The sequence below is a fragment of the Argiope bruennichi genome, chromosome 4 (genome assembly GCF_947563725.1).
Source record: "Argiope bruennichi chromosome 4, qqArgBrue1.1, whole genome shotgun sequence".
NCBI lineage: Eukaryota > Metazoa > Arthropoda > Arachnida > Araneae > Araneidae > Argiope > Argiope bruennichi.
This window is the reverse complement of record NC_079154.1, coordinates 47,104,683-47,126,038: the sequence shown is the minus strand read 5'-3', so window position 1 is coordinate 47,126,038 and position 21,356 is coordinate 47,104,683. Positions and strand designations below refer to the sequence as shown.

Here is a 21,356-nt window from a genome sequence, read left to right as displayed (position 1 = left end):
TCCAAAGTGCCCCGCGATGTAAAAAGAAGAATTTCGGGTAATCGCGTTCGGATGATTTCTCTCAATGGCCTCCAAATATATTATTTGGAGCATAGTTTTTTTTATTGATAGAAATACATTTTCAATCAATTTTTTTCGTATAATAATGTAAAAAGATATTTTTGGCTTTCCTCATTAGCACAAATATCCATCTGTTTAAAGGTAATTTTTTTGGATGATGGACATTGGATTCAATGGAATTTGGTAGAGGACTGATTGAGTAAGAAGATTTATTTGGATTTTATATTAGCTGCTCAAAACTTTTTATTATGTATGGTAGGTCACACTGAAATATACACACGTGCAAACTCAATGAATATAAACTTGTTTGTTCAAATTTGAACGCGATTATTTTACAACTGACTCCGTATTTAAAGGTATTAATGCATTACAAAGGTGTTTAATTACCAGATATGAAAAATGAGATCATTTACTTTGTAACCAATGTTAGACTAAAGCCCTTTTCAGAATTTACGCAATAGCTATTTTAGATGCGTATCCGAAGAATTATCTAATAAAATTATTTTTACAAACATATTAAAAATGCTGCATTAGGTTAATGAAAATTCTGCATGTAAAAATTCTATTTCTGCATAGACAGATCTCAGTTTTTCGCTCTGCAAGAAATTTAATTTAAATACCACCATTAACTCAGTAAAACAGAAGTTAAAATATGTTCATTCTGACAATAAAATAAAAATTTCATTCCAATTATTAACTAGGTTGAAGTATTTCTCGAAATCGAAACATTTCAAATTAAAAATATGTTGAGAATATATGCTTGAGTTACCCATGGACACGTGTTTCTGCAGTTGAACTCTAAAAGGATGACACATATACTAAGTTCATCGGTGAGAGAATAATCTTGCGTTAAATTTACAATTTAAGGGGACAGTGGAAGTTGAAATAAGCAAAAATGGTCGGAAACCTCACATTTTACTTTCAGCGCTTCTTCACATCCGTATATGTTTATATCTTATAACATTATTTTAATTGAATATATTGTTCAATAAAATGAATACTTCAAAGGTCTAGAGAAACAAAGAACGTCTTTATTATCTTCAAAATGTTATTATAATTAAAATATTTCTTTAAATGTTCCAGGTAACTCCAGGTAAATGTATAATTTCTGAAGAAATTAAATGGAATTGATAATAAAGATTTCGGTTAAACATAAAAGAGAATAAGGTATGCATTTTATATTTCGAATTTTTTTTTTCTCGATAAAGTCAATTTTAGTTCCAAAAAACATAGAATTCAGTAAGTGAGCATAAAAATATTTCTAAAAAAAACTAGCATTTAACTGGAACAACAAAATCATACACAGTTTTATTCCAAATAAGATTATATTGGTAATAAGGAAAAATTAATTGAAAAAAATTAAAAATTAAATCACCCCAAATATTTGAAAATTTAAAAAAATTATACATCTTTTAATTTTAAAAAAATAATATTTCGTTTAAAAAAGTTTTTTTTAAAGAAATTTGATGTACGTATTTATATTTTAATGCATATTCATAAAAATTTTCCTAAGTGAATAATTCGCAAACGTGCCTAATGGAGTCCACCGTCCCCTTAAAACGTGACTTTGTAGTAACAAGATTCTTCTAGAAGTATGAGTTTTTAAATATTTAGCAATGATGATGGCGCCAGATTGGAAAATTTTACATATCATGTATCATCCTTTGAGAGAAACTCAGAAAAGCTGAACAACAAAAAGTAAACTTTATCACATTACAGCCGCAAGTATGAAAGCCATGAAGGGAGGTCACATTTCTTTCTCTTGCTGATAGGTGCTTTGTTCAGACATGAAAGACATTTCTTCAGAGTAGATAATTGGTGTGAATGAAGATGATATTAACCCTTTCGACCCAACTTTTGCATGGTTAAAATTTTAAATTCCTTGCAAAAATGGTTCTTTCTGCTATAATGCATGTAAAAATAGGATTTAATTACCTTATAGGGAATAAAATCTGATCTCTGGAACGTATATGCCCATTAAGGCCAGAAGGGTTAAAAGTGTTTTTTATTCACTCAATAGAGAATGAAGTCTGATTTCTGGAACGTATAAGCCGAAGACAGAAGGAGTTAGGCTACTGCTCTTAGTATTAAGGTTAATTCTAGATGAATTAGAATTAAAGTTAATTAACTTTAATTGGGATCAAATCTCTGATTCTGTGAATTTGTCAATAAGAATGTAGGTAATTCGAGTAGGTTTTTAACAGTTATTAGCATATTATTCAAGTATTCAAATAGCATGCAATAATTATTGATACATTCGTACTGTAGCTAATTTTCTCAGTATCAGTATCAAGCTGTATTTTTTTTAGTTATTTCTCAGAAAATGAAGGCGAATAATTTGTATGCTGGCATTCTGCATGCTGGAACGTTTGATCTACTGCTGGTTCAAATGAATTTCGAAGGGTGGAAAATTTTCAACTGCCGAGTAAAATTGCTCAGAGTGTTTTTCAACTTTTAATTGAAATTAGGCAAGATTTTGATATTTTAGAAGATAACTCCTTAAAATATTTTTGCACTTTTTTGAAATTCAAATATTTTTTTTAACATATCAATTTAGTTATGTAGCTTTTACTTGAAATTTGGCAATTTTTGCATTATGTTCAATAATAATTTTCATTGATGTAATGAAATTCAAGCTGCTTTCATTGTTACACTGAATATTTTATTTTACTCCTATTGTTGAAAATTCAGGAATAAAAAATATGTCGACTATCTGCTCAGTTTATAGGCGGAACAAAAATTTCAAATTCCAGTACAGTTGAAAACGATGTATATATAGAGAATAAATTACCCGAAAAGTTATATTTTTAATGGTAACATGACGTCAGGGGAGTTGAATTCATTTTTATCGGCCATGGACATAGTAAGCTGAACAGGCGGAAAATAACACGGCTTTAATGTTTATCACAGATGTTTACAAATATTTTGCTGAAGCAATTATCAGCATCAAGTCAGGCATTAAAGAGTTAATCGAAATTAAACACAATCAACATTTCCGGTGAACAGTCTGATTGGCAAAACGCCGATTTGCATAGCTCTTTCGTAGGATCACCACCCCCACCCTGCAGGGGCCCATTTCTTCTTATATAATAGTGGTTAAACTTAATTGTACTTCAAATACTTTTTTTTATTCCAGTTGATGTTTCCAAGTAGAAAAATTTATCTCAGATAAATATATTCTTGTCACCTTACTATACTCTTACTGTGTAAATTGATAAATGACGTTTGGTTTTCAATAATAATCAGATGATATGTCTTAATACCGAAATAAACATTTTTCATTTCAAGAGAAATACGATCTCTTTAAGCTTTCTTAATATGTTTAAATACAATGTGAACTATATTTAAATCATTATTATTTTAAAATTAGGGCTTTGCGAAACATTTGAAAAGGACAAATGTCATGAACACCATGACCGCACTATAACTTTTTTTTTTGGTACAGCTGCTAATGTTTTAAATGAATCATTACAGAGCATGCGCTGTTATCTCTACTAATAGTAAAGATGTGTGCTATTATCTCTACAAATAATATATATTGGCATGTGCTCTTAGATCAGACCATTCGACCTAAGGCTTCGAAACTTGACACATATATAATTTGGAGGGTAGAAATGTTCAAAACGGAGCAATTTCTTGTGAAATTTTAATTAGAATTTTAGATAAATAACAATTAACATGAGTTTTGAAGTTTTTTCCCCCAAAACCCGAAAATATTATTGCTCAAAACTTATTTTTAAGTTATCTTAATATTCGTGAAAATTTTTCTGAATTCCTACATTTATTTATTTATTTGCCTAGTTTCCAGCAATTGATTGCATTGTTGCTCTGAAATTCAAACTGTCTTTATTGTTGCTCATCAAACTTTAATCGCGTGATTTTCTTTCATAGCTGAAAGCTAAAGAAGAATGATTTTGTTTAATATTTGTGTAGTTTACAAAACAAATAAGAAAATGAACTTACATAACCGCGATATTTAGAAGACAAATGAACTAGATTTTTACATTTTTAATAGTGCTATGATGTCATTAGAATGGTTCATGTGTACAATGAACAGAACATATGAAAAACAATTAAAATAACGGTGGTTTTTATATCTGACAGTTTGATATGAACATGAAATTATTTTTAAAAGATTTAATTATAGATAAATACCGAGTGGGCAAAAGGTCCGTAAAAACTGTAAAAATTCATAAATCGGTAAACTTAAAATAAAAAATGGTTTGCAAATTTAGCATCGATAAGTCACGGGATTTTTTTATGTAAGAAAAAAAAATAATAAAAAAACAGCCGATAGGTGGCGTTTCGTACGCAAATGAAAGAATAGACACGCAAATAGCGAAAATAATGTTATAAAACCATTTATTATTGCAATATGGGTTCAACATGTCCACCACCACTAGTGGTTATCCATTGCAGGCGTGTCACAAATCCAGCAACGGCAGAGTGCAGCATGCCCGGCTGTATACAAGACAACTATCGGAGGATTGAATCTTTCAATTCCGACAGATTGGATGTACGGGATCGATACATCTTAATGTAATCCGGGATTTTAAATTTCTCCACAGCCAAAAGTCTGCTGGTGTCATATCTGATGACCGAGAAGGCCATGGAAACTTGCGACGTCTACTAATGAATCTCTTTTTCCCGAACGTCTCTATCAGGAATTCCTTGACTGGAAAAGCAGTATGACTTGTTGCTTCATCTTGTATAAACGTAACAGCAGAAAGCGCATCTTTTTCACGCAAACATGGAATAACCTTTTCGACCAGAAGCGTTAAATAACGCTGAGCATTTACTGTCACATTCGTCACCCATTTACCGAACACTGTGTTTCAAAGAAGAAGGGTCCTATGAGGAAGGAACCTGTGAACCCACACCACACTGTGACTTTGGGGGAATGCAGTGGTTTTTCAGCATACACTCGTGGATTTGACGTCGCCCAGATGCGACAGTTATGTGTACTAACGTCGCCGTGGAGTGAAAAATGAGCTTCACCTATCCACAAGATGTTAAAAATCCAGGAGGGATCTTGTTCAATTTTGGAGAGAGCCCACTCCGCAAATGCTTCTCTCTCCACAGTATCCGATGCTAAAAGTTCATGGCAAGACTGTAATTTGTATGCATACTGATTAAGAACTCCATGAAGAATGTTGCATATCGAAGATGGTAGTAATCCCAAGCGTCTTCCAACTTCTCGTGCACTGCTAGCCCCTGCCGCGGTTTTGGAAGCTAATGTTTTCATTTCGGTTCCATTTCCTCAAATCGTTTAACAAGCTTTTTGAATCCTGCCACTGCTAAAGATCCTTTCCCATTCTTCATATTTTTCTGAAGTCAGAATTTATGCAATGCAACAATCGCTGATTCCTGGTTCAGGTAAAACAGCTTCGCCAATAAATCAACTATCTTTTCCACATAGCGTCTTTGTTTACTTACATAGCATGCAACGGAGAACTGATTCTGGATCAAGAGAGTAAGTATTTATAATCGTCTGTCTCATTTGTATATTTCCAAATAAGTCGTTCATACCAGTGCCACCTTAATGGCTGTTTTTTTGAATTAATTTTTTTCTTACCTAAAAAAAATCCCGTTAATTATAGATGCTAAATCTGCAAACCGTTCTTAAATTTGCTTAATTTTACGAGTTTTATGATTTTTTTGCCCACCCGGTATTACCAATGTTCCTGGCGAAAGAGCTGGTCGTCAATGGCGGCTAATGTAAAAAAAATTTGATGCCGTAATGAACAATCGCAATGTAAAACCCTTTCTATCGTCTTCAACTTCACTCATAAGCGCACACTATTATGCTCTCCATGACTTTTATCTTAAAATTGAAAAAAAAAAAACCCCACAATTTCATGGTTTCAACCTCTATTAGAATAAAAATACCCGGGTGGGAAAGAGGCCAAAATTGTGTCCCAGGCAGATTACGAAGCCGATTATGAGAAGCTTTCTATACGAGAAAGCGCATTAGATAATACTTTCCATTCACCATTCACTTCCAGAAAGACATTTATCGTTCGCCTCCGGAATCATTTGCATGGAAGTAGAAAAGACACAGGGCTAGCTGACTGATGCAAAGGGCCTCATTATGCAAAAAAAAAGAAAATACCGGATCATCGTCTTAGAACGATTTCTTTCAATGATTCATTCTCCCTTCGTATGTATTATTCCGAAAGAATATATTTTTATCTTATAGAAAATTCTTGCTTCTTTTTCTATTTTCTCATATATAAATTATATGATGGAAAAGTAGGTTTATGTTTCTCGGTTACATAGTATAGAGAAAGTATTGCAATGGTCCAAAAAATTCGAACTCGAAATTTTGCCGGGGCTTCACATTTCATACCCCCCTGATTCCAAAAATATATTTTTGAAATTTTTGTCCACCCATCTGTATGTTTGTGAACATGATAAATCAAAAAGCGGTTTGATGTACAAAATTTGATATAAAGCCCTCACACGAAATTTGTAGATTTCTGTCAAATTTTGAACAAAATCCATTAGAAGTAACTTTGTTTGCCCTGTTGCCCAGATACAAGTGAGAAGGATTACTACAAAACATAAAGAGACCGATAAATAAAATTCGGTGCACAGATTTCGCATCTGAAATGTTATCAAAATTTGCACCAAAAATATCAATGGGTAGACCGTCTATAGGTTGATACTTTCATATGCATAAAAACGCAATAACTAAAAATGACTTAAATAAATGAAATTTGGTATGTCATCTAGCAAATACAACTATAGTTTTATGCCAAATTTTAGATTCAATTCATCGAAAAAAGGCGTCCAAAATAGATTTTCCATTCACGGAACGCGCTAATGTGCTAAAAGCATGCCAAGGACTAATCAGCAAAGATTGTGCGATAATTTCAGTAAAAATGATGGTTCACGCCAAAGATCAATGTTTTGCAGTCATTGTTTCCCATTGCCATGCAAGGTATTACCACAATTTCATGCAGAGTGAAAAGGGGTACATTTTTATTATAGAATATGTGAGAAAGCTTTGGTGAGAGCACTTCCACTGGTTTTTCTGTAACAATTTGAGTTATAATACGTATATTTACGACTCGCAAACCTTTTGAAAATAACTTTTAAATTGATAGTCTCTATCTCTCTTTCTCTCTCTCTCTCACACACACACACTAAAGCCTGCTGGAATATGTTTCACACATCAACAATTATGTAGATGTATGGAATATATCATATATTCCTAAATTAGCTCTTTGTTCACAATCAATATAAGCTTGCACTCTCTATATTAGTGATATGTCATCTTCATAATCTGAACACCCAGCGACATGGTTTTGTAAATATAGGTAACTATTACCAGGCTTAATAAGAAAACAGGAATGAAATAATCCCTAATAGTTATTCACATTTCATCACATGAACCTTAATATGACACCTTCTAATGATAACACAGCATTGCCAGTCTTCTCATTGCCTTATGAAAACAGCAGTCTTTATCGCTGCCAAAAAATATGTCATGTTTTTTTGTTGGAGCTATATAGCAACAAAATCATAAAACATTTTGAAATAATTTTATATTGTGTTCTTTTATATAAACTAATTCTATTGCTATTAATATTTCCACATTTTACGAGAAGCTTATTGAATTGCAGTGTCCCAAAGTTAAAACAATCATTTTACCTCTGAACCACTGCGATTCATAACCCAAAGGATCAGCTTCAAAATTCAGATTCATAACCCAAAGGATCAAGAATTTTCGTTTCTGATATATTTCTGTTCCTAAAATCTTGTTATTTCTGCGATAAATCGAGTGCTACTTTACTGGAGTGGGGAAGCTTGCATTTTCATTCCTTGCAATGTCTAAAATATGCTTTTAAGAGATTCTAGGACATATTTAAAAAAGTATTAATAAAGTTTCAAAAAAATTGTTTGCGTAAAATAATATTATGATTCTATAAGTGACGATATTCTGCGTAGTTCTTTCTTGTATTTCGTTTTATCATTTGATTCATGTACTTTAGATGTATCTTTGGTGTTCTAGTTTTCGCTGGTGTACGCTAAATTTTCAGTACCTGCTATTGTCTTATCTATAGAAACCTTGTTGTTAGCTATTTCTCTGCAAATTACGAATTCTGTTAAAAGTGAAAAATAAATAAAGTGACATGACACAGAATTTAGTATCCTACCTTCAAAGATCGTTGGTGCTGATAAGTTAGTTAATGAAAGATTTTAAATAGTTCGTTCCCTAACAGAATGATGGCTTTCGTGAAGAGGTTACTTTCGCACTAGATTTTAATTCTAAGTGGCATATTATTACTTAATAATGAACAACTCTGTTTCAGTTTTTTGAAAATTACAAGAGGAAGAAAAAAAATTTTTTTTTTTTCATAATCAATAACGAAACTTGCGAATTATTTTCAAATCTAAAAGAGATTTATATACATATATAATAAATAAACTCTTCATATTTGTTATTCGTTTTGAAAAATGTATTTTTTAAAATTTTTCTTTTAGAATTGGAAAAATTGTGATAAAGGGTTGCAACAATCATTATCTGGACACGGCAGCCATATATAACGCAAGCGAAGCGCATTTTTTAAAAAAAATGAAATGTGACTTCTTAAACCTAACTCTCATATGTTAACGCTGATTTTAAAGCTAGCAGAAACGATTCGAAAACCGTTAAATTAGTTTCGTCACGATTTTCTGGAGTGCGTGCAGGAATCTTAAAAAGCAATTTTATCTTCGAGTATATTTTTCTGAATAAAATTGTATCAATAATTATTGCTTCTCATTATTTTTGGCTAGTTTCTTTCAATTTAAAACAAATATCGTATGTATAACTTTATAGTCATAATTCTCTAAGTAAAATATTTTTTCAATATCAAATTGTGACAAACGAAATTGACAAAATTTTTATACCTGTTTTGATTAGTACAACTGATCAATAAATTTTTCTCCCTACTATGCAACTAAAAAAAACTCGATTTTATAACTTCCTGATACGAACCAAAAATATTTTTCGAATTATTATTTTGTTGATCTGAATGTATGTGAAAATGATAAGTGAAAAAAACCCCACGAAGTAACCGGCAGGTAAAATTTATCTATTTTAGGTCAATCCTTTATGGCAAGATGTACCTTTGTCATATATTTCTTTACATGACGGTATTAGTACATCATAGAAAACCAGAGAGGCAAAAGGGAAACAATAATACTTTCGCCTTAATTAAATACTCAGAATTTCGTATTTTTCATTGTATTTGTATTTTGTATGCGTTTCAAAGAGAATAAAGTAGTATGTCCAAGCAATTACATAAATATCAAAGTTATGTTTTTATATCCACTCGAATTTTTTTGGAAACGATTTAGAGTTGGATATTTTTTTTATCATAATAGAATGACAAATGTACAAAATATTCATGCGGATTATGCTTACAGTTACAGTTTATTAATTTATAGTTTATGTAAATAAATTTGAATAATTTATCGATTTTCTTTCTTTTGCATTTAATTGTTTTTAATAATGCCTATCATTATTATTTTTTTTATTTAAAAAAAGCATTTTTAATTTTAAAAATAATTTCCTCTTTCTTTCTTTCCTTTTTTACTTCGTTTCTTTTTCCCCCATCCTTTCCCCCGTGTTTTTGTATGCCATTAGTGTTTTTCTTTATATATATATTTCCATTTCATCATTTCTCAAGCCTTAATTTTTTTGTTCCTACCTAACCTGGATCAACATAAACTATAAAATGCTCTATTTTGTTATCTATTTCATGGACATTATAAAAAGGCTATCTGTTATTTTCTAGTAATCCTTAATAAAGATGTTTTTATACCCGTTGAACCATTCAATTATGCAAAGATACAGGGTTATGAGACGTCATTAAGCACTGTAGAAAAATTGAAACCTATCATAAAAGAATAGGAAAGTTAATTTAGCAACCTGTATAAAAAAACACCGACTTATGTCATCGGTGATACTTAGAAACTACTGTGATTCTCGTTATGACAAAAATGTCTCGTTTTTTGGACGGTTTTTACTTTTGATTTCAGAGAGCTATCGAATAAAACACTTTTACAACAATGTTGGAAATATATCCAACAATCAACATGAAAACATCGTCAGAATTTTTCTTTCTCGATATACTGGTTTGAAATTTTTTTTAAAAATTGCCTAACTAAATGATTTTTATTTTGTTACTTATTTATAATTATGCAATTTAGAGCTTTTGGAATATTTTAATAAGATGGCTGCCATAATTGCCATATTATCCCACTTTTTTATTATTCAGGAGCTCAAATCCCACTGAATTTGTATCTTTAAAATGAGCAAATTTCATCCACAAAAAAGACTGAAAGGATTTGCTTTGTTATTTACCAATAAGATATGAAAAGAAATTATTGATTGATTATTGATTTTAAAAGAATTGTAATTAAAAGAAAGAATAAAATGGTGATTTAAAAAATTGCTTTTACTAGCATATGTTTTTTTTTCTTCTCAATTTTGCCATTTTTTTCAGCCATTTGTTTTGTTATATGTTGGATTATCTTTGGCGCTATCATGGCTACAAATTTATCGCTGTTGCATTTTAATTTTTATTAAACTTTCAAAGATTTTTGGATTTCTTGTTTGAAAATTTGTGAAAATGCAAAGTGCAAATGACACGGAGTTGTAACAATAACTCACTCATAGCACTTTCTTTTTAAGACAAACTATAGTTCCTGTTATTTATTGACAAAAGATTTCATTTTAAAAAAAGTTATAATTTTTCTCTAAAAAGAAGGATTTATTAGCAGCAGGGAGATGAAATGGAGAGGGAAAAGCGTAGGAAATACACAAGTGAGGGCAATAAAACGAGGAAAGTGAGAAGAAACAAATATGAAAATGCTTACCCTGGGCGGCGATGTAAGCGTTGGGCTTCAGAATACCCTAAAAGAAAAACAATTCCAAGTGAGAAACAATGAACAACACATTTCATAAAGATAAAAAAAATAAAGACATTTCTTTTTTTATTTGCTGAAAATCTGGCTTTATAAATTTTATTTATTATTGATTTTAATAATCTTGATAACAAATCATCTATGAATAAAACTTTGCTGTATGAATTTCCATATCAAAGAACATAATATACTAGCCGCCTTTGGTGACCAGATTGTTCGCTCAGATTATTGACTTTTAAGCTTTAAATGATTAATATAAAATGCGAAGCATGTTCACTACCACTAATGCGCGTTGGATAGTTACATGTAGAACATACTTTGGCTGCTGAAATGGCATTCTTTAGCTGCTGAAATTACTTCATGGGCTTCATCATAGATTCTTGTCTTAAAGCCTCTTTTACATACAACAAAGACCGAATTGATGGTGCCACTATCGAATGCATCACTGAGTAGTTGATTGGGCTACCACATGAATTTATCTGAGTGACCAAAAAGTTCAAATAAGACAGTTATTAAGTTTAAAAACAGAATTTGAAATTAGTTCCGGTATTGTGTTCATTTCTTTCTTCCAGAGTTTATAAGAAAGTCAAAGTCAACCGTAATTGTTTTTTACATATGACTATTAGAGCAGCTACACTCATGTCCAAAATTAAGGTCACAAAAATGTTTTTCAAAGTAATTCTAAATGGCTACCAGTAAAATTTAAACAAATTGTATTTTATATATTGTGATGGAACGCTAACACGATATTAACCGTTTTTTGTGAGAAAAAATGTTGTTTAGCATTAGTTTTTGGGGAACTACTGAAATTAGACTGTTTAGGCATTTGGGATTTTTGCCTGCCATTTTGTGAATATTGCATTAAAACAAAAAATTTAACCTGTTTCCAGTGAGAATGAATTCTCAAAATCGTTTAGACGATGTCTTGAGATGGAGAACCGTTGGTAGGCTTGAAGCTGGGCAGTCTCAAGCGGAGGTGGCTCGATAGTTACAAGTGGCACCGAAAGTGGTATCCAGGTTGTGGAATCAATTCTAAACAAGTGGTAATGTAACCAGGAAGGCTGGCCAAGGCCGTCTCAGAGCAAAGACGCCTGCACAGGATCGCTATTTGGCATTAAGTGCACGATGGCATAGGCTGACAACGGCTACTCAACTTGCTCATACTCTTGCTGCTGCGTCTGGAATAGGAATTTCCAGACCAAACGTATACAGACGTCTAGCTGAAAGGGCTCTTTATGCCCGGCGACCCGTTGAGTTCGTCCCTTTGACTGCATCCAACAGAAAAGCCCGGCTGTTGTGGTGCCTAAAATATCAGTCTTGGGCACAGCAAGAATGGGGGCGTGTTCTTTTCAGTGATGAGTCGCGATTTACCACACAGAGTGACACTCGTCGAATCTTCATCTGGAGAGAGCGAGGAGCTCGCTATCATCCCTCCTACGTAAAAGAAATCGACAGATTTGGTGGCAGAGAAATCCTTATCTGGGGTGGCATAATGATGGGCATACGTACACCAATGCACGTCTTCGATGCGGGTACTGTCAATGCACATCGCTATAGGGATGAGATCCTTGAAGCCTATGTGAGGTTGTTCCGGAGTGCTTTTGGCCCAGACTTCATGTTTATGGATGAAAACGCGCTTCCACACAGAGCCCAGATCGTTGATGATTTTCTTGAGGAAGAGGATATTCGACGTATGGACTGGCCCTCGAGGACTCTGGATGACAATCCTATTGAACATGTTTGGGATGGTCTCGGAAGAGCCATTGCACGGCGTAACCCCTCTCCTAATACCCTCCAAGAGTTAAAAGCCGCGCTTTTGGAAGAGTGGGCTTTGTTGCCCCAAGCATTTATTGACACCCTCATAAACAGTATGAAAGCTCGTTGTGAAGCCAGTATAGCAGTGCACGGTGGTCACATTCCATATTAGACAGGAATTTTCCCGAGATAAATACTTTATCACTGATTCATAATGTAACACTTTTTGATATATCCTGTTTCTTAATTCCCAATTAAAATCTTTTCCACGTTGTTATATGTCTATGTTCTTTCTTCCATTGTAGTGTACCTCTGTGCCAAATTTCGTGGCAACACAATGAATAGTTTTTCATTTTTTCGCAAATTTTATGTTTGTGACCTTAATTTTCGACATGAGTGTAAGATTCAAGGGAATTTTTTTTTTTAAACTTTCTTTTGTATTGTGTTTAATTTTTTCTTCTTATCATTGTTTATTAGAAAATTATATTCAATTGTAATCGGAGCAATTGCGCCGAATAACCCCAGTCTTTTCTCTTCTTTGTTATATACTCCCATATCCGTGGCACAGTAAGAACAAATATGGCTCTAGTACCTTCTCCTCCATAAAAAATACGATTTAACCAATCAGCTAGCCAACTCGAGGGCGGAACCATTTTGGTTAAGTCAGTTAAATGAGTTTACACAGAAATATTTATTTTAAAAAATTAATCATAATATATATATATATATATATATATATATATATATATATATATATATATATATATATACGATACGTGAGAATCAACTCCACTACACGCCATCGAATTTATATGAAGAAGTGCAATGGCTTGAATTGTGATTTCAATGGTTTAGTTATTATATATATATATATATATATATATACTCTGTGAAATATCCTACAATGCCCTTTGAGAAATCTCTCAATGGAGTCTTTGAATGCAAAGGTGCACATTTAGGGAAACAAATTTGGAGTATGTAGCTATTTATTCAACAATGTGTTCTGCTAAATTCGTGAATAGTAGTCACTGAGTACTATAGCTAGCTACAAACATTTATCACCACTTCAAACTGGCCTTTTGAAGGTACTTTTGGCTCCTTTCAAAATAATCTGAAATAAAAGAGAACTTTTTTTGAGTTTCGAGGATCTTTTCTCAGCTTCATGATCGATAGCGGCAATACTGACATTCCGACGACACTTCTGTTGATTCATGCAGCAATATCAAGTGCCAAATGCATTAGAAACTCTCTCTAAACTGCGTTCAAACTGTTTTGGTTCATCAAGGAGGCATGATGGATTACTTTTAAGTTATTTAAAGGAATGGGTGAGTTGATTTTGATCGCAGAAAATTTTCGTTCCACCATTGAAACTTTTACCAAGTTTCAATTATTTTTACTTGCGAAAAAAATTAAAGGGTTCGAACATCTTGTTCAAGTTCGTCGTGGAATAGTAATATTTTAGGATTCATCACATCTTTATTATTATTTTTTAAATTTACCATCAGTTATAGCTACTATGAAGTACGCACAAAAATATATCTAATGTTACGTGAGCTGCTAACAGTTCTCATATTCTGTATGGCGCCAAGTTACGCCATTGATTACATCATGATCACATGATGGTTTTGCGTCTAAATTGGCAGACGAGAGTTCGACGGTAAGACGTGCCGTTCATATTCATTTATTTTTTTGTGTTTTTATGTTAGTTCAATAATGTTTTGCCCTTGTATTCTTAATAAATATATTTCAAATAAATATATTTTAAGTATTAATAAATATATTTTAATGCTGGTCGTTGCTTTTCCTCACAATATTGTCACAGAGAAAATGAATATAAACATAATAATTAAAACAATAAAAAACATTTTTGTAAAATATTTTTAAAAAGTAAGAATAAAAAATTATGTGGAAATAAAATTGATAATACTGAAAAGCAATTTTTTTGAATTTTAAAATGATGTAAAAAGGACTTTTGTGCAATAATATGATCCAAAGGTATTAAGGAAAAATGTTAACACTACGCTTAATTATTAATAAAGATATTTAATTAACATTTAAAAGATTCCTATTTTAATTTCCTAGTCTCATGAAGGTGACATTCTATATAACATATCCAACCGGACGTATCTTGGTTTCGATTTGAAACTTATCAAGTTAATTAATTTCAGAAAACAAATAAAATCGTGTAAATATTAAAAAAATTCGAGATAATTGCATACATTTTGATCTATTCCTAGATATTTACTGCTAGATTTTGGCCTACATTAGATCTTTACAATTTTACGAAGTAATTTAAACCAAAAAACATCGTGTGTAAAACTGAAAAAAATAATCATCATCATAAAAAAGATTAAAACAGGATTTTTAATACTCTGAAGTAGGATTAAAAAAATTCAGTAACTAACTGTAATATGTAAAACTTCAAAACTGCTAACATTAAAATATTTCAGTGGAGGAAAACGGGTTAAAAACTATGGTATTAATAGAAATAAATAATATTGATATATATCTGATAATTAAAGAATTTTCTAGATAATTTTAATTCTGGAAAAAAAAATTAATTTCCGTTTTTTTTGCATATAATGTTGGTTTATGAATAATTATAATTTTTTTTCCGAAGCATTAATGAATCTTATACTTCGTTTGCAATAAATGTGAGGCTTTTAAAGAATATAAAAGTAAATACCAATTATTTAGAAAAAAAATCAATTTTTTTAGAGAATTGTATTTAAATTTACTGAATTTAAGCCATTGCAATAATTCAAGAAAGGTTAACTTAATTAAGAAATAAATAGTATGATAATGATAAGCATAATTTTTATTTGTAAAAGAATACATACAAATATATAAAACATACGAAATCACTCATATAATTTTAAAACGTAATGACTAATAAATTGAAATGCATAAGAAGGTATTTGATTTCGAAAAAGTTCCCGAATGTCTCAGCGCAAATAGCTTCATTTTTCGCTGAGAAAAAAATTTCTTTCATTAACCTTAAGTATCCTTTAACTATCCTTTCAAGTAATCTGCATATTATTAAACTATTAGTATCAGTAAAGAAATTTAGGAGTTCATTTCAATTATTTAATCTCACCCCTTCAAAAAATTAATATTATTGCTAAAAGATATTGTTTAATAAATTTTTAAGAATATCCACAAATTTTACTATTTTATGAAAAGAAAAGTGAGAAGCCATATGACCTTGAACGACCTATATTGACAAATGTGTAAATATCCAGTGTATAATATAATGTGTCACTGGAAATGCCGCCATTTTATCATGTCGATGAAAATAGGGTAATCACCGCAGACATTTTGTAGGTTTCAGTAAGCGTACAGGTTCCTGCTCACGTTTTGTTCCACTGTCGGCTGATATTTTGTCGTATGGCTCGAAATCGATGTATGTGTAATCGAACCCTAAGATAGTGGCGGAGTCGGCAACAGGATTTCAGTTATGATTCAGTTTCAATTCCATTAAAGATTCGTATATAGATTTGATACACATTGAATCTTTCTGGTATGGAAAAATCCCTGTCATCTGACCGCAGTTGAAAATGACTAGACCCAAATGAATGATGAATGACGTATGAATTAAATGTATTCCAAAATGTCATGGTGTTACATCGAAACGAACATTAATCCAACTAAACTAAATAAAATTAGGAAAAATTGTAGACACTTAGTATATTATTTTAGCTTTCCTTAAATATGTAACATTGCTGTTTTATCAAAATGTCGTATGGCATCAAATATCACTTTAAAACTTATATTTTGATATAGCAGATGGGATTATTAGTTAAACATGGTCTTTTGTGACTACGTATAGCCATTTGATAACAAGTGTGCTATTTAAACTATACAAATATTTTTATCAGGTTTTGGAGAATTTGATGAATCAGTGCTAAGCAGATAAAGAAGAAGAAAAAAAAAAAAAACCAATAACAGCAGAGAAACAACAGAAAAATCATTTTATTGTGTTTCACAAATTTTCTACTTGACCTACTTCAACCATGATGGCACTTTGCATGCGGCAAATGGTGATTAGAACCAAAGCACGCGTCATACTGAAAATAATCTGTTGAACTTTATGTCTCTGATAGGCACACCACATTTGTTATTTCTTTTCTAAAACTGGGTTTACACTCGGCTAGTTATAAGACGACCAGTAGGCAGCGCATGCATAGAAAAAAACTGATTTATGTTTGATACAATTTCATAAGATATATTCAGGCATCCCATACTTGGCTATAAATTGTCCTTTTGGAGTCCCTGAATTGTTCTTTTGAACTGTGCATCTATTAAAATAATGAATATTTCTCAAAGAAACATGGTAAAATAAAAAGGTCTGCATACCTAAATTTGGAAAACTATAAAAAAATAAATAAGAAAAAAAAACGAAAAAAAAAAAAAAACTCCACAACCTTGCATCGAAAAGAACAAAGAACAAAAAATGTCGGAACTTATCTAATATAAATGATTAATTTTTTCATGCCAAAAAATAAAATGCAGGTGCAGTAAGAAAAAAAATATAATACAGCTGCATATTGTTGTCCCATCGGGACAATTACTTGCCATCCACCGAACAGCATTTTCAACCTTTCTACGCATGCGCTGCCTACTGGCCATCTTATAGCAAGACCTAGTGTAAACCCGGCATTAGTCTGTCTAGCGTTGGCGATTTTCATGCTACAAATATCATTGCAATGCCTTTTTTTTTTTTTTGCTATATAGAACACATTTCAATAAAAAAAAGAACCTATATAAATTAAAATTTTGTCCCTATAGCCGTAACTGTTAGTGCGGAATTGCTGTTTTTCGTACGATTCTTGGGATCATATCTCAAAATACTTTGCAGCAAAATTTTATTCCATTCCTGTGAATGCTATGATAGTTATGATCTCATATATCGGGTTATTTTTTTTATAATCACCCTGTATAATATTTTTATAAAATAAAAGCTATAAATTATTTTAAAAGTGAAATGAAAAAATGTTGCAATTAGTCACAATTTAGTTCGAAGTTTTCGTTTCGAAGCTCAAAGAGAATTATAAGGCAAACTCTACCGCATTTGTTTGAAAAATACTTTGGGAAAAGGGGGGAAATAAATTTCAGGCGGGATCTTCCGAAACTTAAATTAGTTTATTTGTTTATTATTATAAAGCTGACATAAAAGACAGGAATTAGATGTTCCTCCGCCAACATTTCGTAGATATTGTGGGAATTTCTGCACCTGAATCGCTTCTCCTGCGAATACAAGGAGCGCATTGAAATGAAAAGTTTTGTAATAACAAATGTGCACTTTCGAAGAAATAGATTGGAATTTCTCGGAAATCGGAAGTTACATATTCATTTAATGCTGCAGAAGTTAGCCTTAGATTAAGGCGTCTGGAAAATTTGGTGGGAAAATTATGACGAGAGAAATTCTTCATTTTTCTTGTTATTCTCCCCTATACGAATACGAGAATTGTATTCCTCAAATAATTTGAATGGCAAGACTTTTCTACATTTCGATGTGTAAGGATTGATTCGTCTATCAATATTTTATTTTTAAAAATCTGTTCTTGATAATACAAACGATATTGTGAATAAAAAATGTATTTAGTATCATTGTAATGCGCGTGTATATAGACACAATACAATACACTCAAGAGTACCTGATTCAGGGCTATGCGGTTTCCGTACTATACGGCGTAATTTTCTTTTATCGAAATGAAACGAGGAAGACAAAGCGTCTATTAAGTCATATTTTAAAAACTTTTTCAAAACCTAAAAACTAAGTTTTTTTTTTCTTAGGGATACTTTTTCGTATCTATCATTGAAAAATAAAATCAGTTTGAGCCAATTTTCTAAAGAATTATGCCTACGATTTACATTAACGTTTTGTTTATGTTTCCTGTATTAAGTGGTAATATTTGAGTGGTCATTACAGAATTTATGTTCAAATGTAAACAGTTTATATCCTTTGACTTATTTTTTCTCTAATAAATTTTTGAAACCTGCACTACATATATAAACTGCCAGTACTGAGTCTTCTATTTTAACTCGACACGTTACCGGCAACTAGGGATTGCAATACCGGACCAAAATTTCAATACCGGTATTCGGTATTTTTTAGATCTTAATACCGGGATACCGGTTTTAATACCGGTATTAAAAATTTTAGAAAAAGAAAGAAAACAAGGTCTTTCTTTGTTTTATTTGACAGTTTTATAAGAGAGTGTAAATATCACAAAAAATAATATGGAACTTATAAATTATAACAGTATATAAAGAATCACAAAAAAAGTAAAGAAACAACTTATTTATTTAAATCACAAAATAAGTGTAAATATCACTATTCAGTCTGTGGTACTATTACAAATTTTTGAAATGTGATCTTAAAAAACATGATGCATCCATTGTACTGTCATTAAGCCTGAAAAGTAATTTTGTGTAAAAATGACCAGCTGTCGAAAACGCTCTTTCGGCATCTACGCTAATTGGTGATACTGTTAGCAATACTCGATATACTTTTTCCAAGTATTTACCTCTAAATCCCTCATCTTCAAATAAATCAATTTCACGTCGGTTGGTTTTGGATATAGCTGATTTCTGTATTGTATTTTGGTTCGTTGAATTTTTTTTTTATTTATCGCTAATTCTAATTTTTGTTCAAGAGACAATTCCTTATCACTATCGACAGTAGTGACATCATAATCTTCTATAACTGAACCGAATTCTTCTGAATATAGATAGGTTTGTGGGTAAAAAATTGTAAGAAAATTTACTATAAACTTAATCAGATTTGAATTGGTTATTTTCTTTTCTTCTTTTTCATTTTTAAAATCATTATAATTATGTAAATACCATAAGACATTTTCTATTTCTGTATGCCTTTCTTCTGTGCGATTTTTCAATGTAATATATAATTCTTCAGATAGTGATGTGTGCTGTTCTTTCATGATTGCAACATGAAATTTTTTGTTGCATTAGCTGTTAATAAATTAAAATCTCTCCGACATAATGCCTCTATAGTCAGTTTTATTGGAAGTAGAGCTGATATAATTCTGGATATTAAGTCGAATTCACTGTCTGAAAAATTAATTTGCAGGTTGAAGTCGATTATTGCTTTTTGGATTGGATTTCAAAATTTCAAAAACCGTTCCATCATTAGGAGTAAACTGTTCCAACATGTCTTAGAATCTATTATTCACATATATTCTGTTTTATTTTCAGTTAGTATATATTTTTGTAATATGGTATTTTTTGTAAGGGAAAGTTTAAATATCTTAACAATTTTTCGAACTTTATAAATTATAGGAAGTAATTCTTGATGTGTTAATATTTCATCCTCATTAGCAATATCAACTTCCACAATTACATTGTCATTATCTTCATTGTCAATATCACTCTCACTCTTACTCTCTTCAATGTCGGAATCCGAAGTTTCTATATCCACAATATTTGTATTCTTCTGTTCTTTATTTTTTTGGTATAATACATCTATTACTCCTAATTGAATTCCATGTGCATAGCACAATTGCTGATTTGCACCAATCAACTTTCCAACTTTTTTCACAACTGTTGCTCCATTAGTCGTTATGGATACAATATCTTCTTTCAAGGATAATCCATGTTTCGCTAATTTAGATTAAGCAATTAAGCCATTAATTTGCTAATTAATTTCGCCAGTTAGGGAGACATAAAAACAAAAACGTATAATATTTTGCTATCTTGGTTGTTGGCGATCCCTGAAAATATAGTGGAGACAATTATAAAAATTTCTAGTAAATACCGAAAAACCGGTATTTAAACTTGTGAATACCGGTATTACGAAATTGTAAAATGGCTCAAAATACCGGTATTCGGTATCCCGGTATACCGGTATTGCAATCCCTACCGGCAACTGCTTCTATGATTCATCAGGCCGTGACTGCGTTCACATTGAGGTAAATGAAGGGCTTAATACTCACTAAGAAGTAAGAAAATACGCATTATAACTGGGAATTTTGGATAAAAACTTTGTCCTCTGATATTGATGGGCAAAGAAATGAATTCATACAACTCTGGTCTATCCGGTGTTTCTTGTCCGGCCAGTCATTCCACCATATTAGGCCGGATACTCAGGAGTGTATATAAAATATATTGAAGATAGATGTATTAAAATTAGAGAAATAATTATAAGAAAATGGAGTTAATATCAATGAAGTGCTAATTATTTGAGATTGAAATCTGTGGAAAAATAAAAGGTATTTGAGAAATAATATGCTGTGTCATGGAGAATTATGTACAATTAAATTGAGACTGAAAAAGAAAGAAGCTTTGAGCCAGTTGCGAGCAATAAGCATTCAGGCAACGGAACAGCCATCAGGTGGACAACAGTTCTTTGTATACAAATTAAAAAATAACTATCTAAATTACATAAATTTGCATACCCTGCAGTGCATTACACGGGCACAGAAGAATGAAAGAAGAAACAAAGGGAAAAAGTATCTTAAGCCTATATCTCTGATTAAATATTTTCACAGGGATCTCCAAATCTGATTCACCCTTTGATTTTGTTGACCTTGCTTTATAGACTAGAGATTTAAAGCAACAAGATTCTCAGTAAAGGAGATTTGTGTTGAAAATATTAAAAA

At 31.4% G+C, this 21,356-nt stretch overlaps 1 protein-coding gene across 1 annotated transcript in view; it reads right to left on the bottom strand.

Moving 5' to 3' along the window:
• Positions 1-21,356, bottom strand: part of LOC129966244 (receptor-type tyrosine-protein phosphatase mu-like) — a 229,437-nt gene that overhangs the window by 61,054 nt on the left and 147,027 nt on the right. Inside the window, exon 5 of the mRNA XM_056080659.1 lies at positions 10,933-10,969. Coding sequence (XP_055936634.1) covers positions 10,933-10,969 — 37 coding nt within the window. The remainder of the gene's footprint in view (positions 1-10,932; positions 10,970-21,356) is intronic.